Source organism: Perissodus microlepis, chromosome 16 (genome assembly GCF_051167445.1).
Source record: "Perissodus microlepis isolate ML-2025 ecotype Zambia chromosome 16, ASM5116744v1, whole genome shotgun sequence".
Classification (NCBI taxonomy): Eukaryota; Metazoa; Chordata; class Actinopteri; order Cichliformes; family Cichlidae; genus Perissodus; species Perissodus microlepis.
Genome location: NC_140476.1, coordinates 10,286,953 through 10,311,479, shown reverse-complemented (window position 1 = coordinate 10,311,479; position 24,527 = coordinate 10,286,953). Strand labels below are relative to the sequence as shown.

At 39.5% G+C, this 24,527-nt stretch overlaps 1 protein-coding gene across 3 annotated transcripts; it reads right to left on the bottom strand.

The window, feature by feature from the left end:
• agpat3 (1-acylglycerol-3-phosphate O-acyltransferase 3) lies at nucleotides 1-23,822 on the bottom strand. Of its 3 annotated transcripts, none has more exons than XM_084907789.1 (10): nucleotides 23,436-23,822; nucleotides 8,390-8,447; nucleotides 7,984-8,214; nucleotides 7,159-7,328; nucleotides 6,890-7,051; nucleotides 5,266-5,419; nucleotides 5,069-5,171; nucleotides 3,919-3,994; nucleotides 2,904-3,102; nucleotides 1-2,604 (listed from the first exon to the last, which is right to left on the bottom strand). In XM_084907789.1, exons 3-10 carry the CDS (start codon nucleotides 8,159-8,161, stop codon nucleotides 2,513-2,515), a joined length of 1,134 nt encoding a protein of 377 aa, XP_084763915.1. In that variant the 5' UTR covers nucleotides 8,162-8,214; nucleotides 8,390-8,447; nucleotides 23,436-23,822; the 3' UTR covers nucleotides 1-2,512. The 3 variants fall into 3 exon arrangements, with proteins under 3 accessions (XP_084763915.1, XP_084763917.1, XP_084763916.1); XM_084907791.1 differs by lacking the exon at nucleotides 23,436-23,822 and adding an exon at nucleotides 22,620-22,734; XM_084907790.1 differs by lacking the exon at nucleotides 23,436-23,822 and adding an exon at nucleotides 18,201-18,690.
• Between the last annotated feature and the right edge of the window lie 705 nt (nucleotides 23,823-24,527).

Below are 24,527 nucleotides of genomic sequence, written 5' to 3'. Positions count from 1 at the left end.
TTGCTTTGTGATTAAATCCTTTAATATTCTCAAGTGTTTAAAATTGAAGAAAACATAAAAACAGCTGTAGAAAACAAAACAAAAGCTGAGGCGAGAGGTTCCACTAACTGGATTATCTTTGAGATTTCAGAAAATCGTGCAGCTAATCTAGTGTTGTAAATTTTAACGTCACATTTGATCGTATTTAGGAATTAAGGAAATGGGGAGGGAAAAAAAAAGACATTTGTAATATTTCTTTACTGAATAATAAAAAAAAGCATCCAGTGTTAAACGTTTTTGCAAATACTGGTTTGCACTTCTCAGCAGCGTCTTCTGCTTAAGAACCTGATTCATACTAAATAAGAGGATTTGATGAATTTCTATCCGGTTGTTGGTTTTGATTTGATGGAAAATAGAAGAGACAAGTGAGGATCCTAAAGCTTTTACAAATATTTAAAGTAATCTCAAAGTATCTCTGTGTAAAAATGTGGATTAATTAAAAACAGGTTTCCTCACAAGAGCTGACTACATCCATGCCAACCTCCCAGCTCTACTAGTACATATGTTTATGTACTTAAACAAAAACTTTCAGTCCTTCACTACCACAGCGGTTAGCGTCTGTTTTCACACAAAAACATAAGCAGCACTAATTAAGGCTTGCATGAAATCTGTAGTTAACTAAAGAAAAAGGGAGGTAAAGGACATTTAGCTGCTGAGACATTATGATTATAAAAAAAAAAAAAAAAAGGTAGGATAAACACTACATGTGGCACGGGAAGGTAAGGAGAGCGCACAACATAAAAATACCCCCTCCCCATCTTTTTCTACCATTAGCTTTTATGTTGGACCTCGAAACATGGCTCAAAAACTGTACTGTACTGTAGCAGCCAACAGATAATCTGAGATACAACTACAAGCAGTCATGTTTGGGATGCTAAAATCCAGAACTATGTGCTTAAGTAGCTGTCTTTAACTGATGTACACAGGATGCCTTTAAAAACAAACAAACAAACAAACAAAAAAAACAAAAACTGGACTTTTAAGTTGTTTACTCAGTTTGGGGGATCAAACCAAACAAATGCATGCTGCTCCACCATGCATCACTGCAATGGGAGGGAGGGAGAGAGGGTGGAGACGCAAGTGAGATGTTGGTGCTTGTTTTAAAGGGGTGGCGGATAAGCAATCCCTTGCCTGAGCAAGCCTGACTTAAGGCAAAGGTTAAAATATCAATACTACAGTCTAAATATCAGGAGAGCAAATCAATATGCTATCAGATGTGTGGCTACATGTTGGTGACCTTTTCCTGGATTCTGGCTCCACTGACAGGTGAGTCATGACTGGTAATCGGCGTGGGTGGCATGTTGAACCTTGCCAGTGTTTGGTTCAATTAACATCACATTTAGGAGGTCAATTGAAAATGAATGAGAACATGTATGCAAGCTAGGAAATGTAAAAAGACAGAAAACAAAAACTGAAACGTGTCTGTGGGTTTGGGTTCTGAGGGGTACAAATGAGACCTGTAACAGATGGTAGGTATCCTTGATAAGGACAGTTTTCACATTCAGAGCCCTTGATGTAAGTTTGACACCAGCCTTTCCAAACCAGGATGTAAAAGGGGTCAGAACATCATGATCACAGCAGTAAGATGAAACTGTGATTTTACCACATGTACACCACTAAAAATGATGTGGAATTTTGATTCTCCGCCCACGCACGTCTGTTGCTATCCCAGTACAATCAAGGTGAACTGTATCGCATTGTTTGTGTCAAAATAATTACAAATTACAAGGGGAGAAAAAAAAAAACTTTTTCACCTTCACTGTACTGGTATAGTTGTGCTCAAAGGCATATAAGAACCTTAAGTATGTGGCTGGCTATATACAGCTAAAACTGGTAAATTCTGCATGATTTTGGGTGAAGTTGACCCTGTTAAGGAAAACCAGGCTGGGCCTCAAGGCACCGATTCCCATTACAAGTCCCACTCAGTGAGAAAAGGGAGGGAGACGTCCTGTATGTTACACACTGCTGTTGTGGAAATGCGCCTCCGCTGGGATGGAGGTTAGAGATTAGAAATATGTATCGGCTCGTGTTCTGTGGACAAAAAAGAAACAGCGTGTCACCCACTACCCATTGGCTGATGACTGTGACAGGAAAACGAGGTAGGAAGTGGTAGTCCATGTGAGCTCAGACATGTTAGAAGCTTAATGTTGGGTGTTACTGAGATTTAATGGGATCTGGATTGAGGTGGAGGTGGTGGCTAACTGGATTTAGAAAGATGCAGGAGAATACAGTGCTGCATCTCCCCCTCGTTATAATCTGTGATACACCAGAGAACTTGGACCCCAGACCCTCTATACTCCCTCACCCTAGTGCCACTAGAAATGTTAGGTCTGGCTTCTATAATGTTTTCACAGCTGGGACTCCTCCCCAGCCTACCAACTGACTCGACAGTAGGAGGAGAATGGAGTTGGGATGGGGTGAGACACCGCAGGGTGGCCAACAGGAACGGCCATTCACAGGAGGGAGTGACACTTTAGTTTTGTTTCTTGGCCTCTTGGTTGCCGTAACTGGAACCTGTTTTCTTCACCTCAGTGACCCCTATGAGGCGGCGGATCGCTATAGAGGCTGTAGAGAGAACAAAGGAGAAGGGGGGGGAAAGAACACAACAGGTCAGGAAAAAAAACCTCACGAGCTTTAAATGAAACAAGCTACATCAGTTTTCATTCTGCGCAGGTGACTGGTTGAATTATACATCCATGACTGACCAACTTCAAAACAGTCAAATACCCAAAACCACAGGAGCTAAAGAACTTAGACTTTACTCTTTTTGCAAGTACAATTAGTGCCAAAAAAGAACCTTGAAAAGTGCAAAATACTAAGAGGTGTTGAGCGGCAAACTGTCTAAAAGGTAAGGTTTGACCTACCTACGATGAGGAAGAGTATAAAGCCAATAATGAGGAGAGGGGAGCCACTGACGACCACTCCGCAGGCAAAATTGATGAGTGGTGAAAGCAGCAGTGTTGCCCAAAACAGGAAGTTGAGCAGCGTCCACAGCCTGCGCGGTGGGATAATTGTGGGTCCCGGGAACTTGCCTTCCTTATTGTACATTTCCTGTAAAGCATCCTGGGAGTTGGGAAAGAAAGTGGTTACCTTTGTGCTTAATTTGATTTGAAACGACAGGAACTGCTGATAAATTCGACATCTGATTAAAAATAAAATAAAGATCAGGATACGAATTCTAGGAGAAAATAAAAAACAAATGGACCCTAGTCATGCTGTGGGGGGCAGTGTGTTGATATGGTACATAGTTCTAAGGGTCGTCACCACCTTTATTTTCACATCCTGCATAAGAAACGTCTTTTTCAGGATATCAATACTATCAACAGGCAAAATTATGGGATAATGAATGGTTTTATGAGTGTAAACATGGCTTCAGTTATGTGGCCTTCAGAGTCACAAACTGTGTTTTTGACATACAAAGTAAGAGAGCAGTTTTTCACTACGATCTTCAAAACACCTACTGAGGTAATGTCTCTTGGAAGGATGGAATTTACCACACTTTAGTCTGAGACGAGTTCTCATGACCCAACACCTAATTAAGATACTTTCGTTTATCCTTTAATTTGTCACCTGCTCAGTATCCACAGGTTATGGTGTCTGAGTGTACCTCCTGTAGCTTAATGACGTTAACGAGTTCAAGAGTTGTTAATGTTTGGGGGGGGGGGGGGGGGGAGGAAATAGATTGGACTTGATATCATGATATCAAATTGGAGAAAAAAAAACTTGTCAGTGAATTCTTTCAGCAACAATGGGAAGTGGAAGGAAAATTTCCATGACACTGGGTACTAACCCCCCCTCCCCCCATATCCCCAAAACAACAAAGCTGTTACTCAAATTAACAGTAATCTGGCATTTTAGGAGTCTTTAATGTGAGATTACCTTCTCCTGGTACAGCTTGTGTAGCCAGTTGGCACACTCCTGCTCATCGTCTGGTATATCCTCCACAGAAAACCGCCTGGATGTAAAACAGCAAATAACCATTGGAAGCAGATACAGTTTACCTTCAGTGTCTCAATATTTGGAAACAGGCACATAATGAATAAAGTTATGAATGAGACGATATCCTGCAGCTAGAGTTGACCACTTCAAAAAGACCTTGCTAATTTACGCAGCATTTTGCAGAGGAATGGACAAAGCAAAAAGTATTAAATTGAACTGAAATAGAGAAGCAGGAGATAAAAATATGTAGAGTGCTGTGACCTTTATAGTCCATCAGGTTTCATTGGAAAGAATATTATTAATGGCACAAAAAATGTGTTTGTTTTCCAGTTTTGTTCCTTTTCCACCTGTTAATTATTTTGCTCGTGATTCTGGTTGATGGAATGACAGGCAGCTAATGTGTGTCTGAAGGCCACTACACAACAAAAAGCAAACCACAATCATAGCCAGCCACACCAAAATAATCACTGTCGAGATAAATTCACATAAACAGCACTCAGGCACTTTTTAAACAACCCTATCAGGTTAATTCAAAAACTTAAACATATCTGCTGAGCAGTTTGCGCGCGCACACGCACACACACACACACACACACACACGAGAGAGAGAAAAAAAACCCTCAAAGACATTTGGTCTGTAGTAGCAGCTTCTTGCCACCAGGTGCCTCCCTCTTCCCAAACACAATTCCGTCTGATACAAGAACATTATCATACTAAGTGATTTCAGGTCACTAAAATACCCAGTATTTTTACCCATCTTCAGTCAACCTGACCTTGAAACTAAAAACAAAGTGTCCACCACCCTCCTGCTTTCAGCTTTATTTAAGTAAAATCACACTAGTGCTCCAATCTGTCTGTCTATAACAAGCTCCGAGCTCAGGGGAGCACCCTGGCCATTAAAGCTAATGTCCTGGAGTCTAGCCAGTCTCAGTGCCTCTTTGATTATTACAGGACAAAATGCAGTTGGGAGGAGGCCAAAATGCTTAAAACTCATTTATTCTAGTTTACTTGAAGAAACAGCTGAGAGTGCAGTGCCTTATTACAAAAAGTGATTGTTCAAAAGTAGAGAGCGGGCATCAGCGGTGCTTACCTTACAGACATATCAGCTTTGTACTTCTTGCCATTGACAATGCCCAGGAGGGTGGGAGTCTGGTTGTCTTTGAAATTCAGAGTCACATCATACACAGCAGTTACTGTTGAGAGAAAGAAGAGCAGGCTGTAAGCAAAATACAAAATAAAAGAAATGCTCTGAATATTGTTTTTGTGTGACTTGCGCGTGAATTCCACCTGTGCCCTTAAGACACTGCAGTGTGGTGGTGAATCCTTTGGTTCGGGGTAATAGGTGATATTTGAGTATGGGCAGGCCTTTATTCTCTGCAACCTGCATACTGATTTGGTGCTTTTTCTCTGTAAAGCGGGTGCCCTCGCAGTACAGCAGAAACTGTAGAGAAAAAGGAGGAAGAGTTGTGTTAAAACACACACACACACACACACACACACACACACACACACACACTTAACAAAATGAAAAAAACAAAATCTCCAGCTTAAGGTGACCTCTTTTATCCTGACCCATCCACTACCCTACTTCTGTTAGGTGAAGTACAAATCAAGGTCAACTCAATTTAACAGTACGCAAAAATACAGTCAACTCAGGATACCCGTTTGTGCCATCAACTTGTTGTGTCAGTCTGGGTTTTCTGAATCTGTCCATTAAAAACGTGCAGTTTTTGGCACAAGATAATCATCATAGCTAACAGCAAACTGCAGCTATGTGCAGCTATGTTACTGCAGCCAGTATTACAGTAGATGCAGTTGAAAACATTAGATCTTTACAAGTTTATAGACTTGTCAATAGCATTCCTCCTTAATGAAGGCAGTCGCAGATCTGACTGCAATTACTACATTGTGTAAGACAATTTTCTTTCAGCTACAACCCTGACAGTGTTAAACGGTGTGAAGAGCCAGGTAAAAAACAAAGATAATTAATACTTATTGGCTGATTTGCAAATTTTATTTCACATCACCAAGCTGTAGCTATACAAAGCCATATCAAACAACAAAAGTAATTTGAAGATGAAACAAGGAAGGCATTTGTTTCCTCAACTGTATCGCTAATTCATGGTCGTTAAGGAAGCCACAGAGTGGCTCTGCACAAGCAGGACCTTCTGCATTTACCAAAACCACCCAAACCATGGAAATACAGAAAAAACAAAAAAAACAAACAAAAGAAAACGTGGAATTCCTTGCTAAACCCAAATCCTGCTTTTTACTCTAGGCCTAAGCTGTCACCAGGTAAAACATGATGGATGTAGAGAAAATGTACGTTTTTATTTATTTATTTTAAAGACAAAAGAGGCATTTGTGGTCTGAAGCATAATGAATGTCTATTCAGTCTGTTTACGCACAGTGGATACTTGTGTTCATGATGTCTGACAGAAAACAAACAAACATACAAACTCATGTTGAGGCCCTTCAAATAACGCTGCTGTACTCAGAACTATTCGTGTATCACTGCCAAGATAAATTCGGTAGAAAGAGAAACTGGGGCAAAGGGAAGAAACTACAGCATCAGATAAATTATAGATCATTCTCTTTAAAAGTCTAAAAATGTTTTGTTATGTATGTTCCATCTTATCTTAGTTTGGCTGTGCAGTGATTACTCAATTTGCAGGTGACAGTTGATGCTACGACTGGTTTAACTTAAAAGAATTTACAACCTTGTCTGAACTGTTAGAATCACAACACCTATGTATCTTGAAATCAGCAACAATCCACTGCAACTCGAAGAGGATATTTCACAATCTTGATTGAGCAACTGGGTTGCAATTGAGACAAGTATTTGTCTGTAAGATGAACTTTTACACCTAAACCACAGTCCAGGCGACGGACAAACTGTGACTGTACCTACCCACATATATTCAGGATAGTCTTTGAGCCTGTCTAGGCCTTTGAAGACAGTGTTTCGGTCCTCTTCCCACTTTCTTTTGCAGAAAACAATTTCTAGAAAGTACCACGTCCAGCCAATTAGAGGGACCTTCAGGAGCTCATGTTTGGCTAGCACTTTTGAACTCTAAAGTAGGAGGAAAGACATTTTTATACAACTCTGACTTCTCTCTTAAGACAAAAGCAAATAATGTTGATAAATGTTAATCATTTAAAGTGTGGTGCTCAACTGACCCCTAAAACGCCATATCTTTCACACATGGTCCATCCACACAGAAAGTCAATCTCAAAGTTGTGGTTGAGGATGATGATGACATGCTCCTTGCCAAACTTGTCCACCGTAGCCTGATCGGTGTATAGGGTGCATTCTGTGCCCGACCACCACTCCAGCAGCATCACCAGCTCTGCACAGTGACGATGACGCAGCGGGAACATTAGAAAGTTAGAGGAGAAAATTCATCACTTGGACCATTTTCAGTGTAAACAACACAATGTACTAAATGGAAGTATATTTGTGTTACATTATATTTATATTAATCCCTCAAAACAGTCTCTACCAACCCTGCAGAGAATTATCAGCAAATCTTTGTGCATTTAGGATTCGTGTAATTTTAGATAATTACTCTGGAGCACATTTAATGTCTGTCATAGGGTTAATAAAAGCAGCTGAAGTCATTAACAGCAAAAAGCTGACTTTAGTAAGCAGCTGACAGACAATTTTAATGAGTAACTGGTGAAAATTGTGGAGGCTGTAGCTGCTTAGGACTCATTTAATTTAGCTAAAAGGAGACTGAATATAAAGCCCTTCTACACAGAAAGTGTTTCAAACATTCAAGTGGAAAATGCAGCTGAAACCCTTTCTATGTAGACACAGCATAATATCCAACAGATGGCCCAAACACAGCTCATTGTATGTGACACTATTGCCAGATTTGTAATTATTTGCAATCTGTGAATTTCAGAATCAACACTTAACACCTTTTCTCGTTTACATATTTAAAAGACAATTAGCATTTCTACATAAACCTGCAGCAACACATGAGAATCATCTATACTCACGGCTCCAGAGGGAGTAGGAGAGCCGGCAGTTGATTCTGCGATAGAGCTGCCTGTTGATCGGCCAAAGGATGCAGGTGCACAGCTGAATGAAGTTTATAATGAGGCCGCTCACCACAAACACAAAGCCCATCAGCAACTGCAAGATGAACAGGCTCTTCAGGTAGGCCAGCAGAGCCATGGCTGAGGAGCCTGGAGGGCTGAGTGGGCTCCTCTCTATACACTACGACCAACCTGAGGAGGGAGCAGAAAAAGAAGGTGAGCACAGTGAGTGCAAAAGGAAAAAAGACATGCAGGGTACTAAATAAGGAACAGATCAGTGTAAACACAAGGTTATCAGGTGTTTGTGTCAGGTGATCCTCAGGCAAACATGCTTTAAGATGTTCAAAAGGGCAATAGTGACTCTTACCACGGTGGAGTCCTTTTACAAGCCCCGTTTACACGGCCCTTCTGCCAGCACCACAGACCTGTGAACAACAGCAGAGGATAGGCTCAGGCAACAGTGATAGGAGTCGGGCTAGACTGCAGAGCCATTACAGCAGAATTTAATAAATGTATAGTGCCCGTTTCAAACAGGATAAATTATTTTAGCTAATAACATAAGGAGGCCAGAGACATATATTGTTCTTCAGTGTGGGTGAAAGGCGAATCAAAAGGGGAAGGCTATGAAACCTGACTGACCAAGGTTTCATAGCCTTTACAGACAAGTTTCGACACTGGATGTAGCTTCAAAAATTGCATCTACGTGGATGTATGTATCACAGAGCTTGTGCAGTATGCCAATATGCATGTGAACCACTTTAGGACAAGTCTTGCAAAGTAACGTGTCACTATTCTTACATAATTGATGTCAAAGATGAGCTGATATTGTCATCATCATGGATGAATTTTCAGCAACAGTCACATGAGTACAAAGCTGCATAGCCCTCAAATTTCAAAATTTTAGACAGGAACCTTAAATGCAAAACAAATATTTCAATAGAGAACATCTTAAAAAATGTTTTAACCAAATAAAACTTAACTGACAGCTTCAAATCTCTTCTTCTATGGTGAATCAAATAAAAATGATAAAGTAGTCAGCGTTTTGAAGACATCATCAACTTCAATTGAACATAATTTAAGTTTACGAGCCAGAAGCCCACACAGAGGCCCGGGTTACTGAGTCCTGTCTGGGCTTGTGATTTTCTTGTACCTTCTCCATTTTCCTCCAGTAGATGAAGTGGGAACATCTGATTGCCCTGAGGTTAGGGCACGATAGTTAGCTCTGAGCTGCTGTATGCAAGTCTTTATGAATACACATAACCAGTTGATGAAAATGAATTGAACTCAGTATTATTCACAGAAGATGTAAATACATTAATCTGTGTGCTACCAGATGTTCTGTTACATAGCGCTTTTCCACTCTGAGCACTTAAAGCGCTTTACACAACTTGCCTCATTCACCTAGTCACACAAGCACTTTTGTGCTTTCTAACATTCACACAGTCACACTCTGAGAGCAACTTAGGGTTAGTATCTTGCACAAGGATATTTGGCATGCAGACTGGAGCAGGGATCAAACCACCAACCTTGCAATCCTCTACCTCCAGTGCTACCTCATATAAGGCAAGTTAAATTAAATGTAAACATATAGAACCAAATAAAACTAACAAAACTTTCTAAAGATACAATGGAAAATAATTGAATAAATAATTCCAGTGTATAACTGAAGTTAATCAGGAATCAAGTAGTGAACTTGAAGGAATTAATTCAGCAGAAGTAAAAGTAAAACTCTTCTCATTATGAAAACTAAAGTTGTTTTTTCACAAACATAACTATTTGTGCCAGCAACATCCACATGAGTTTTCAACTGCATAAACTAACATAACTGTGTCAGAAAACAAGCAAAAAGGGAAGCTGTGTACTGTCTGCCTGCATGCTGAACAAGGGACAAGCAAACACTGTGTGCTTGGTGAGCGTCCAAATGACAACAGTCTTCAACCACAGTCTTCAACATGTTATCCGAAACGACTTGTTTCTTGTTCCCATTAAATATACACAGCATGTGTAACCAGTAGAGATGGCACGATGCCACTGTTTTATGTCCGATACCGATATCATAAATTTGGATATCGGCCGATACCGATATGAATCCGATATAGTGTTTTTTAATCAATAAAACTGTTTTTTTTAATATCTTGCTGCATTTTGTATAAGTTCATACTCAAGTTTAAATAAACAACAACACTAAAGCTATTCTGTTATACCTGTATGTAAAAAATACACTGCACCCAAAATATTTCATAGTTCAGCAATACTGATCAATCTAATAAACTTAAACCTACTCCATCCTCCCTATTCTGGTATTTTAAAGAGTACTTAGCAGAAATATTAAGCAACCTAACTAATAGGGTTGCAAACTCCCAGAAAAAAAAAAAATAAATAAATAAAAAATAAAAAATAGGGAACCACCCCCCACCTCATGATGCTTAATTGACTTAATCAACTTTAATTTGATGCAGCGTGAAAAAAAAATGCACAGAAATAAATTATTTTTCAAGAATAATTAAATAGATTCAACATCTTTGCAGACTTGCAGACTGCACAGATGGTACCTTCCCAAAGGAAAAAGTACTAGCTTACTAGGGTATATTAGACTTAACAGTTACTATATACAGTAATGGACTTCTATATATTTTACATAAGATTAAAACTTTGGGTGTAAGATTCAGATAATTGTTTATTAAAAGCTAGACATTTTAAATGAGAATAAGAAAGAAAAGTATGTCTTTGTGCCCCCTTTTCCCTGTTAATGCCCTATCGGCCCCCCTGGCTAAACTTTGCTAGATCCGCCCCTGCACAGTTACCAGCCGTCAGCTACATAGAAAAAGATCCTGGTGTAGAAAGTAATATTAAATAAATTCTAACAACAGATTATCAAGCTTAAATGTGCTGCTGTTATTCAGTTTCCTCTTTCTGGTGCAAAGTGGGCCAAAAACAAAGAAGACAGACGGACTCGCGACAGAAAAGCCGATCAGCTGATCATTAAGCAGTTTCGTGATTGAAGTAGCAGCAGGAGAGGGAGGGAGAGAGGCAGTCGCTCCATATATCGGTTGTTAAGCTTAACGTGGGAATGCTTTACAAACATTCAGAGATGAACTTACACACTTGCTTTACTTCTCTCTGGGATAACTTCATCGGAAATGAAATGCTGGTTTGGTAGCGAGGCTACAAATACACACAGCCGCTCTATCACGTGAGCACACTGCTCCCACGTGCTACGGTTATGAGCCGAGTTACGCCATGTCGCAAGTTTTGTGAGGTGCTTTTTTGATATTTAATGGATCGGATTACATTTTTTATTTCTCTCCGATATCCGATCCAGTAATTTACGTCAGTATCGGACCGATATGTAATATCGGATCGGTCCATCTCTAGTAACCAGTACCCATCCTTCACAAATAACGCAGACTGAAGACAACGTGTGAATCAGTTAAGAGGGCTAACAAACTATATTCTAAATTGAGTACTTTATCAATTACAACAAATTATACAACTGTAATAAAAGAGGCAAAATTATGAAGTAACCCAATCTACTGCATTAGCCCTTTTCCAAGACTGCAACAGACTTCTTCAACGACCATCACAGTGAAGAGCAACCCAACCAGTTTTTCATACAACCATATTGCGGACACAAACCTAGATTACAGTGTGTAGGCAATAGGGCTGCCACGATTAGTCGACTAGTCACGATTACGTCGACTATCAAAGTCGTCGACGACTGATTTAATAGTCGACGCGTCGTTTGAAGCTTTGTAAGATCACAAAAGACGCAGGAATAAGTAGAATTTAAGAGTGTAATAACGGACTGAAACAGAAGATGGCAGCACACTGCATGTACAAGGATGCCAGCTGCCGTTAAACTCCGAAGAAGAAGAAGTAGCTCTGTCCCAGAATTCATAGCGCGGCCCAGCTCAGTTTCCAACAATGGCGGCAGCTAGTTAGTTTTAATATTATTCTTATTATTCTTTCTGGGTCACAAAATAAACGTTTAACATATTTTCAAGCGAGAATGTAACTGTGTAAACCTCAAATATCTGCTCAGTTGATCAAGACACCACATATTTTCAAAAGCGCTCTGACGTTTTCGGAGACGTCTGTTACCCACTAGCTCGATAGCTAGCCGGGGGCAAGGCTCACTACAGCCCGCGAGAACACCGGACTCCCGGCAAATCGTTTTCAAACCCACCCCCGTCTTTCGCTACTCAGGTTAAACATATACAAGTCACTTAGATAACTTAAAAATGTTATTGTTTGGCTTTTTTTTTGTATTTTATTTGTTCCTGAGTAAATCGGTTTGGCTGAGATTAAAGTTATAGTTTTTACACCGCTGAATAAACGTCAAGCAGACAACTGATTATCAGAAGTGTGAGATGCTCGAGAATATACTCCGGTGTCCCGTTATATTTTAGATAGCAAGGAGTTTATTAAACTTCACCGAAACAATCTGCAAATTTCATTAAAATTTAATAAACTATCATCTTGTCTTTATTTTTAGTTAGCACAGACCTTAAACACTTAAAGCTGTAAGCTAATGATAGTTATATAAGAGCAGATGCATGCTGGTGCAATAAGCTGTATGCTGTACATCCAATGGATGCATGATGTGATTAGTCGACTAATCGCAAAAATAATCGGTGACTAGTCGACTATCAAAATAATCGTTTGTGGCAGCCCTAGTAGGCAACAAGTCTTATCTGGTGCACTCACTCTCTCACACACTGCAACCATATATATCAATTTAGCAGTCTGGGTGTAAAGAAAAATTAAATCTTAAATGCACACCTGCAGAAGTTTGGTTCAGTCCCGTCAGACCATCAACATAAACGTGTTTACAAATCTCTGGACATGAAATCACCCTAAACTTTTCCAAGCATGCACTAACTCTGCATTATGTTACAGATGTGACCTTTGGTCATGCATATAGCATGATAGGGAGGGTGAAGTTAAATACTGCACATTTGTCTTATGGCTGAGATGGGTTAAGAAACACTGTGGTTAATGAGGAAGTCCAGAATAAGTTGTCACGAAGCATTAATAGCAACTACACAAGTAGTTTATAATAGGCTTACTGATAAACTGCAATTCAAGCTTTAAGTTTATACCTTACCTGTGACTGTCAGTCAAATTAAAAGCACGAAAGATTTTTATACGATTATTTTTATTTCTCTGTTTTAACTTCTAACTGCTAATTTTATAATTGAACAAATGAAAACTGTTTTTTTTTTTTTTTTTTTTTTTTAAATGTAAAATAGTGAGTCCATGTTTAAAAAAAAAAAAAAAAAAAAAAAAAAAAATTAAAAAAACCTAGGCTTACAAGCCAAATCAGTGAGACTTTTGTTAATGTTTTTACAGCTAAACACCTTAACCTTTTCTTGGAAGATTTAACTTTGCACACTGATAGCAGCTGATTGTAATGTTTGGCCACAAGCTGCCGATGGAGAAGTTCCCCAACCTTAATTTGCATTGGCAACCCGCAGCGACTATGAGTGTGTGTGCATGTTAGCTCAGGCGAGTTACTTCTACACACATCGTGAACTTTGTCCCAGTTTTACTCCACACACAGCAGATGTTCCCCGTGCAGCGCTGGAATCAAACTGAGTCACCTCAAACTTTCACTCAACTCCAACTCTCGGCCATGATTCACAGGACAAACTCAATTTTACACACCAGCAATCAAAAGGCACACAGCACATTTAAGAATTAACTGGCCAAAAAAAAGAAAAACGAAAAGGAAACTCCCTAACTTTTTCTCATAAGCAGATCTTTTTAAAGCTAAACATGTGAAACTGTATAATTTACACATTCACTTCCATGCAGTTTTTATTTAACATTTTTATGGAGCCAATTAATTGGTTTTAACATTGGTAGCCACTAAGTGTTTTTCTATTGTGTTATTTTAATTCTGTTCCAGTTAAATGTTCAAAGATGGTTTAAGGGAGACTTTTTTAAACTGCATTAACTGTTATAAACTTGTACAGCCTTGATGATCACTAAAAATCTTACTTACCTTCTACAAATATGTTAAGGAGATGACTTGAAACATGCCAGTAAACAAGACATGTACTGCTGACACAGTAAATGGTTTCTACATTTTTTTCAAACATCTTTGTGCAGTGAAATTTCTTTTTCAAACAACACCATGATCATACAGTGTTCTGTGGTAAGAAACCTGGTCTTTTAAGGCTGTATTCAGTGAGAAATCTACAGAAATCTACAGATGACGTGCACCTCACTGGAAATGTAACTACAAGTTAGATCAACACAGCTCACTATTGTGAGCGGAACCACCAATTCATTCTGTACATTTCTAGCTATTTTTGCACTGCAGATTTACATTAATCAGTGAAAATGTCTCTATATACAGTATAATAATCATAGCATCAATATAAGACCACAAAGGTCAGCATGATTCTTGGAGGGAGATTGCTAAAAGTAGTGGAACGGATGTGAAACAATGTATAAAGAAGTGGAAACATTTGAGACAAATACATTTGAAAAAGAGAAAGTCACATTTATTTATTTATCTATCATAGCTAGCACTGGATATTAAACACCAAGACACCGCCACAAGGTAATTAACATCAGCCACATAGGTTACATCATAGGTTCTATAAAGGCCTGAAGTCTAAATCAGGCATTACAGGGAGTGCAGAATTATTAGGCAAATGAGTATTTTGTCCACTTCATCCTCTTCATGCATGTTGTCTTGCGGCTGTATAGGCTCGAAAGCCACCAATTAAGCATATTAGGTGATGTGCATCGCTGTAATGAGAAGGGGTGTGGTCTAATGACATCAACACCCTATATCAGGTGTGCATAATTATTAGGCAACGTCCTTTCCTTTGGCAAAATGGGTCAAAAGAAGGACTTGACGGGCTCAGAAAAGTCAAAAATAGTGAGATATCTTGCAGAGGGATGCAGCAGTCTCAAAATTGCAAAGCTTCTGAAGCGTGATCATCGATAGTCAACAGGGTCGCAAGAAGCGTGTGGAAAAACCAAGGCGCAAAATAACTGCCCATGAACTGAGAAAAGTCAAGCGTGCAGTTGCCAAGATGCCACTTGCCACCAGTTTGGTCATATTTCAGAGCTGCAACATCACTGGAGTGCCCAAAAGCACAAGGTGTGCAATACTCAGAGACATGGCCAAGGTAAGAAAGGCTGAAAGACGACCACCACTGAACAAGACACACAAGCTGAAACGTCAAGACTGGGCCAAGAAATATCTCAAGACTGGTTTTTCTAAGGTTTTATGGACTGATGAAATGAGAGTGAGTCTTGATGGGCCAGATGGATGGGCCCGTGGCTGGATTGGTAAAGGGCAGAGAGCTCCAGTCCGACTCAGACGCCAGCAAGGTGGAGGTGGAGTACTGGTTTGGGCTGGTATCATCAAAGATGAGCTTGTGGGGCCTTTTCGGGTTGAGGATGGAGTCAAGCTCAACTCCCAGTCCTACTGCCAGTTTCTGGAAGACACCTTCTTCAAGCAGTGGTACAGGAAGAAGTCTGCATCCTTCAAGAAAAACATGATTTTCATGCAGGACAATGCTCCATCACACGCGTCCAAGTACTCCACAGCGTGGCTGGCAAGAAAGGGTATAAAAGAAGAAAAACTAATGACATGGCCACCTTGTTCACCTGATCTGAACCCCATTGAGAACCTGTGGTCCATCATCAAATGTGAGATTTACAAGGAGGGAAAACAGTACACCTCTCTGAACAGTGTCTGGGAGGCTGTGGTTGCTGCTGCACGCAATGTTGATGGTGAACAGATCAAAACACTGACAGAATCCATGGATGGCAGGCTTTTGAGTGTCCTTGCAAAGAAAGGTGGCTATATTGGTCGCTGATTTGTTTTTGTTTTGTTTTTGAATGTCAGAAATGTATATTTGTGAATGTGGAGATGTTATATTGCTTTCACTGGTAAAAATAAATAATTGAAATGGGTATATATTTGTTTTTTGTTAAGTTGCCTAATAATTATGCACAGTAATAGTCACCTGCACACACAGATATCCCCCTAAAATAGCTAAAACTAAAAACAAACTAAAAACTACTTCCAAAAACATTCAGCTTTGATATTAATGAGTTTTTTGGGTTCATTGAGAACATGGTTGTTGTTCAATAATAAAATTATTCCTCAAAAATACAACTTGCCTAATAATTCTGCACTCCCTGTACAGACAGGATGACTACGAGTCCTCTACAACATATAAGTTCACTCCATTTGGACTTTTTTCTGTTGGCTACTGTAATGTATTGGGTACTGCAATAAAACCATGGCAAGGCAACTCATTCTGTCAGGTGAACCGGCCAAGTGCCTGATTGGATCAGTGTTCGATGTCAGCTATTTAGGTAAGTAGTTCAGTGTTAAGACTACTGCTTTAACCCTTTAAAGCCAGTCGGAGCCGGCATGCTCCGTTTTGCGTAACTATTTTTAAATCCCTGTAGAACCAGAACCGTGTAAGCTAGCGCAATAATTTTTTTTTTGCATATGAAACCGGAGGAGTTGTACTTGCATCTTATGCCATCAGCTTGTCCTAGGTCACGGTTTCCTTCCACATATAGCTTTGCAAAAATTGCATAAAAAGCTCTTGCAGGAACAAAAACATAATATTCCAGAAACACGATTTGCTGATCCGATCAGCTGTTCGTAACACTTCCCACATTGAAATAGACGTCAGCGCGAATGATCGCATGTCCGCCATTACCTGCCCGAAACCAGAAGTGATGTCATTTTCGTGGAAAATGTAGTTTTTTACTTGTAGGCCTTAAAAGCCTATACTGGTGTTTTTGTAAGTCATGTTTGACTTTATGCTTTTCTGAATAGTTTCTGGGATGCTTAGAACTCGAATTGCACTGCTTAAAATAGTTTATTTTGATGCACATGCTGTTTTCTTTGCAAATTTGCATCATAGGATTGTTTTTCGTTTTTTCTGTTGTATATAAAATAGTGTATCTCAAAAATAAAACTATGAAGACACTCAAAATAAATTTCCTGTTGTTGTAAACTATTTTTTGCAACTTTTTTGTATTTAAAGTTTTGAGGGATAAACCTCTTAAATTTCTCCAAGTAGAAATATATGCAAGTAAAAAAAAAAAAAAAACCTAAAAAGATTTTCAATTTTTTTGTAGTTTATTGCACTTTTTTGCAATTTATGTAGTTACTATGGACTTAATGCATACATATTATTAAAATTTGGGCTATAACAGTTGTATTGATGTATAGCAACTTGAAATGCTCCCAAAAATGGCACTACAGCATGTAAAAATATAAAGCAAGCTCTGGCGGCCTTGGTTCTATGGTAGGTCTTAAAGGGTTAATGCTCACATTCACCCTTTCCCTCAATAGGATGAGAATCTCAACAATACTGAGCTTAAAACACCAACATAGATTTAAGTCAAACAAAACGTTTTTGTGCAAAAACCAAACATACTAACATAGAAATACTCTGGAAATTGAAGTTGGTCTGTGATACAAGACATCCAGAAAAACAGAGGAAAAACAGCTGGTGGATGTCCAGCTCCCTGAAGGTGATGGGCCCACCTGTAAGCCCACACAACCTGGAGGAAAGATTAGTACTGCTGACTGTGTTAAAGCTGCTTAAGGCTGGACAGCTGCTGCTGCTCTACATTACCTGAATATAACTTCTATACCAGCTGCTTGCTATAAGTCTTTAAAATGAGAAATGTACATTTAGAGACACTAGTTAAATTATGGAAAAGTTCAACCACATCTTGGCAGGAACTGCTCCTCTATCAAAGCATTTAATTATAAAAACTTACTTTGGCTTTCAAACGTCTGTGCTCCACTTACAGCAGGGAACAGCCAAATAATGCCTAGGCTTGACTTCAACAGCTACTAGTCTCTAGCAAACACCTGGGTTTTTCCTGGCACTAAATTTGCCTTTGGTGGGTGAAGTAACCACAAGTGATCTGACCTGACAGACGTCTGTGCACTGCCTGTTATTTTTTGGCTATCTGATAAACATTTTAAGCTTAAGGGAAAAAAAGCCCCACATTTGCTAACAATATTCCTTTGGTGGAAGGCCAAAACCTTTTTGGCGGTCACGAAAATATACCTAAAAATGGTAGGATGCATATTAAGTTGTACCATTGCAGCATATTAACGTCTTAATATGCTGGGGAAACAGGACACAACACTTGTCTCACATTCAACTTACCAGTAGACATAGTAGGCCATTGCCATGAACACCATCGCCCCACAGATCCCAGTGAAGATCATGACAGCACTCTGGTTCAGCATTTTGGCTTCTGGTATTCCACCAGTTCACAGCCAGAAAAAATATATACTAAAAACAAAACAAAGAAAGGGCCTGCAGATAGCAGAGGATAGTCACAAGCTGCCCTGCTTTGTCGCCATAATAATCCCACAGAAGGGAAGAGGGAGATTATGATGATGACAGCGAGAACACAGTCAGATCCCAAGAACCTGTAGGAGGAACTACCTAATCAGCACAAGAGTTTACCAGGGACCAATGAACTCGCCCATGAACTCAAGAGTTATTAAAAAGCATAAATCTTCATTTAAATCTGCATAAAGTAAACACCTCAATGAATTGTTATCAGATTCGGCTAAACAATACTAGAAGGAAGTCTAGAAGGACAGAGAGCTCACTTCAGAAAGGAAGGAGTCACACATACTGTTTGCAGTGTCTTACAAGCATTCCCATCCTCTAATCCAGTGTATCAGATTAGTGCTGATTAGCAGGCTATGGGTACCCTGGATATGTCACATTCAATTAACATTAACAAAGAGAAGGCCTAGTCTCTGCCCAACCATAGTGAAGTAAAGAGAATAGCATTGTTACGCTAAAGTAACCAATCATAATTTACTGTATTGTGATTCACCTTGCCATAAGCTGCTCGTTACTAACATCTTGCATCATGAAAGTGATGGTTTCAAAGAAATGATCAGCAATATCCTTGAAAAATCTCTTCATGTAATATCTAGTCGTGTTTTCTTATTGGTTTTTTACTGGCTAAAGATGGACCCTTCAGAGGATGGCTATATGCGTTACCACAATTTGTCAACGAGTCTGATTTACCTTACTTAACAGACGTCTATGAATTTTCTGGTATTTTTTGGTCATTTTGTTAAAACAAATCAATATATATTTAAGCTTGATTAACTGAAATTCCACTTAATAAAACTAGTCAACTAGTTAAGTATATTTATTACAGCCCTAGTGGGTATTCTTTGATGGAAGCACAAAATTCTTTGATGGGATCTGTAACAAATGACCCCCCCCCAAACATCCATCCATCCATCCATTTGCTTCCGCTTATCCTTTTCAGGGTCGCGGGGGGCGCTGGAGCCTATCCCAGCTGTCATAGGGCGAGAGGCGGGGTACACCCTGGACAGGTCGCCAGTCTGTCGCAGGGCTAACACACAGGGACAGACAACCATTCGCACTGACATTCATTCGCACATTCACACCTAGTGACAATTTGGATTATCCAATTAACCTATCCCCACTAGCTGCATGTCTTTGGACGATGGGAGGAAGCCGGAGTACCCGGAGGGAACCCACGCAAACACGGGGAGAACATGCAAACTCCACACGGAAAGACCCCGGCCTGATGTTGGAATTGAACTCGGGATCTTCTTGCTGTGCGGCAACAGTGCTAACCACCGTGCCCCCCCCCCCCCAAACAAATGCACATAATCACCTATTGCTTATGTTGTTTCAAACAGTGAAACATCAGCAATAACTTATTGCTGTAACAACCAATCTCAGGCTATTGAATCGGTTAACAGTAACAAGTTGGTAGTGACAACAGACAGTTTTCAAAGATGGATGCAGTTAACATCGCGACATGCTTAGTAGCTAAAAACCTGTTGATCACAAGTCATGTGAAAATAATGATATCATGGACAATCCTTTCTGAGACTTAGCATGAAACACCTCTGTAAACTGCACTCATATAAAATAAAACATTTAGTCAATTCTGTCTACACAATGACAAGTCTGTCCACCTGTCAAAGCTGGTTGCCCATTAATTTCATATGCAACTCTAACCTGAATATAGAGATATTATATGCCATGCCAGCATCCTCTTTCCTTGACAGTACCTTGGGTAAGGAAAGGATTTACTACAGATCTCCATTACTCACCCACACAAAGATAGCACACAGGGCTAGCGGGCAAGTTACCAAAGGCTTCGGATACTTGCACACAGTTAATGTGGTCCGGACAAACTAGCAGACAGAGGCATAAATAAACTGTCAAGTGATAGCTGAAGCGAGTAGGTTGACGTTACAGTACAGTTCTAGGGTCTTACCACCGGGTGTTAAAGCCAAATACCAACGGAGATAAAAATACATGGTGATAGCTGGACAATGAAGGTCATTCATATTTCAAAGCATGAAGAGCTCTAAATCCCTGCACAGCACTACTGAGTGTGTTTTAAAGCCACAACACTTACTACACAAGAGACAAATGTAATTCTTGGCAGCTAAAAGAACACTTAAAGTGCATTTAGTTTCTTTAATTATGATCATGCACGCACAGGAAAGAGCATATGCTGGAATAATGATAATAATAATAATAATAATAATAATAATAATACAGCAAGGAAGATTAAAAGGTTAACTCAACCTGCTGTATTTGCCAAAAATGTGGCTCCAAATGTGAACCTGCCGGCTGAGCTCATGATCATATTAGCATATTTATACTGGTTTGTTTATGTGTGGAAAAAAAAACAAACTATGATCCTACTAACGTGTATTGGCTGTGTAGCCATCTGGGACCATTTAAAACTATGAAAATAAAGCAATCTCACCTTTGCATGGTGTCAGTATTACAATAATCACAGCAAGCATTATGGAAATCTAGTCAAACATTTTATGCAAAGCTTCTACATATGGGTTTATCACTGAGGTTAGGTGAAAAGCTGGCTGATGTAAAGAGCCTTGGATCATTTAAACATTAGGTCCTTCAACACAAGACCATTTAAAGGTGGGAATATTATGCTGCTACTCCCCTCACTGTTCTGTATAAGACTACAAAGGTTAACAAAAAGAGGGTCAACTAGTAAGAGCAGGGAGAGTTATGTGAAATTCTTAGACAGTTTGAGTATGAATGCACTAGGCTGAATCTGAATGCAGGTAATGAATGCTACAAAAGTTTGACATTGTTCACCCCGATGACACTGCTTAGATAAAGTCTTAACACATGTCTCAAAGTCCAATAGGACAATACTATGCTTGATTACTAGATAAAGGAGATCAATAGGTTACGACTTGTAAACGAGCAAGTCACTGCACTTTGGATCAACAGCTGGTTCAATTATTAATAGCATATATATACGTCAACGATGCCTTTAGGTATAGGGCTGTGAGATATGACCAAAATCTCATATCCTGATATAAGACATCTATCGTCTGATAACGATAATGATTGTGCTCCCTAGCACAAAGTCCGATCTGATGTCCAACGGCTCTGATGTGGAGATATCGTGCTGGGTTTTTTTGAGCATTGACTGTAGCAGTGGGCAGAGCTATATTTTACCTAGCTACCCCAGCCTTCTTTTATTGACTTACTGTCGTTATCTTTGGTAGGATTCATGAATTTCTCCCTTTTGTTTCTTTGTACCATTGTCTTAAATCCTAGGAACTAGTGTTTTTACCCTTTTTTAAAATCCACCTTTTCCCCCACTGAAATCAAATCGAGTCTGGCATTCACCTCCTGCACTATCTAAACAAAAAGCACCATTGCCTCCATTAAAAAGGAAGAAAATCCATTACATTTTAGTGCAGAACTAGTGATTCTTTTAAAAATTTCTATAACACGACACTGGTGCTTGTAGAAGATAGACTTTTACTGCATTGTCAGCGTGTTTGGGATCATTGGTCATGCTGACAAATTTTTTGTAGAATCAACTAAACAAGTGTAACTTGTTCTAGTAACAAAGTGCCCAAAGATACTACTTAAAATTGTTATACAAAACAACTTAGTAGAATAAACAACACTGGTTCTTCCCCAGCCTTAGGTTCCTTTTAAAAAAAAAAGAAAAAATTCATAAATGATTTGTGTCAGTGTTAAGGGACTTATAAAGCAAAAACAAAAAATATAATTCCTCTGAAAATCATCAGGTACAAGGACTGGACTGAGAAGGGGGGGGTGGGGGGTGGGGGGCAGTCAATGTCCAAAGGAAAACTTAAAGACCTGGAGCACTATTGCTCTTTAAAAACATAAATGGCAGCTCAAGACTTATACAGGATTCATTGATCTTGTAAAATTACTAAATAATGAATAGCAGCAGTGATCCAGTCTACATATCCTCCTCTCAAGGTCAATTAAAGGCATGCATAAACACCAACAAGTGGCCCTATATGGCAGTGTGAAGCAGTGCGTGCACACTTTACCATTCAATATTTAATATAAAAAAAGTGAAGCTTTATTAACGGACTTCCCTTTTTCCCTTCTGGTTTTACTCTTAGTCGTATGAGACCAAGCTGTCTCTTGCACCAAGCAGTCACATTATCAACACTGGTTTGATTTAAAAAAAAAAAAAAAAAAAAAAAAAAAAAAAAAAAAAATCACCGTTCTGGTATAAAAATGCTGGGAGTTACTTGCCTGTCACGCACTGCTCGTCCAGCTGGTTAAAAGTGAGGTTCAAGAATAAAGTTAGCACGGGTTAAAACAGCCGCAGACTTCAATGAACTTTAGTAACCTCAAGAGTCGTACGAGATCTGTACGCAGGTCAACTCGGAGCCAGCTGGCGCATACGACGTAAAGCGTGACAGAGCGGGGGTGCAGTACAGCAACATTTAACTACGAAAAATGAACCCAGTCATAGTTTACCATGAACTCTAGCATATCATACCTTAGTGTCAAAGTGTTGCAGCCCTACCTACTGTATCTGAATGCAAATGCTTAAGATGTCTGTATGCACCAAATGCGGCATGCCTGGGCTGATAGATGCTCAGAGACCAACTAGCCAGCAGGTCCCTTCAATCCCACCACTGACACGGCTTATCTTTTGTCACACATGGCTCGGCTGCGGCCGTTAAGCTAGCTGCTCTGTGAACTCAAAGTTGCAGGCACACACACACAATTCCCTCAGAAGAAGACATTAAAGAAAAAGCCATCCCAACTATCTTAGCTACTGCCAATAGAGATAGTAAATGTGTGAACACTGGTTTGACTAAATGAGCCGAGCAGCTCAGGAAAGACAGGTGCTAACGGTACAAGCTAGCATGCTATATAAGCAACATCCACACAGCGAGGCTAAAAAATGTTTTATGGCGACAGGATGGCGTCTATTAGATTGACTCTTTAGCTGCTAATCACTGCCAACTTTCCCCCCCATCCTTTGTTAATAGGTACCCGTTATTATCTTAAGCTAGTTAGCCAGTTCCCGTTAGCAGCCAGTGTCAGTGTCAGACTTACCTGAAGATTATTCACTGGGGTCTCGGTGGGTTTAGTTATACTTTTTCGCCGCTTTCTGGCCTTCTGGGGGCGTAAAATGAACCTGTCAACAAACGCTGCCCTACTCCGTCGGTTTCCAGAGACGCAATAAAAATGACTTGAGGCAACAGGATTTGCAGGAGCTCTATTGTTTGTCGGTTAAAGCCCCACATTTCCTCCAAACCCATCTGAAGGTGGCCTGTCCTACATCCGGTCCAGCCCCTCATTCATTTTCACAGAGATGCACAAAAATACACAAAAACATGCACAGACGTACAGCAGCGCACTCCCGCCGCTGCTGCAAGTTTAATTACAGATAAGAGCAGATAAAGGCCTATAATGTCTGTTTTTATTGATTTTCTGCTACCATTTGCAAAGATATGTTTACTCCATACAGCGCAGCAGACTAGTGCAGCGATTTCTTGTCCAATCAAATTTAGGTTTTTACCCCCTTAAATTTTCTGTTTCAGGAAGAAAATCTGAACCTTCAGTTTAAAAAAAAATGATATTATACTGTAACATCAAAATAAAAGAAAGTCACTGTTTTTAAACTAGTTGGGTTTTTTTTTTTTAAAAAAACATGACTACTATTACTAACTGCCTACATTATTACATATCAGCCCTATACTCTCAGTACATCTTAGTCGACTTTACAATTTTGTCCCATATCTAGCTTTTCTACACCTTCTTTTATCTAAAATTCTACCATTTTCTTGGCCTTGCATGCAAAATACTACATGAAGCTTCGTTTTTCAGCAATTTTATTCACGTACAGATTCCCGCTTTGCAGTGTCATGTCACTGGGTTTTTTCATTTCCTCAGCAAGTGTGCATGCTCGATTAACTTTAAGCCTCTTTAGCCCTCTGCTGGTGCATACCCATACCTGCAGCTACTCCGCACTTCTGTGGGAATCTAAACCTTCTGTCTCACAGTCATATCTGGAATAGTTAATATTATTTTCTTATTTTTAATTTTTCAGATTAATTTCAGTGTAAGTGTGCTCATAGCTGTTAAGTATTTTACAGTCATAACTTCAGCATTAGTTTTAACTGTGGGGTCTTTGTCAGGACAAGC

Excerpts from the sequence above, each read along its gene's own strand:
- agpat3 (XM_084907789.1), bottom strand. The coding sequence starts at position 8,161 with ATGGCTCTGCTGGCCTACCTGAAGAGCCTGTTCATCTTGCAGTTGCTG. Across the intron at positions 7,329-7,983 it reads CTCCTACTCCCTCTGGAGCC|AGCTGGTGATGCTGCTGGAG; the intron begins GTGAGTATAGAT and ends GTCACTGTGCAG. Across the intron at positions 3,995-5,068 it reads AAAGCTGATATGTCTGTAAG|GCGGTTTTCTGTGGAGGATA; the intron begins GTAAGCACCGCT and ends TTTTACATCCAG.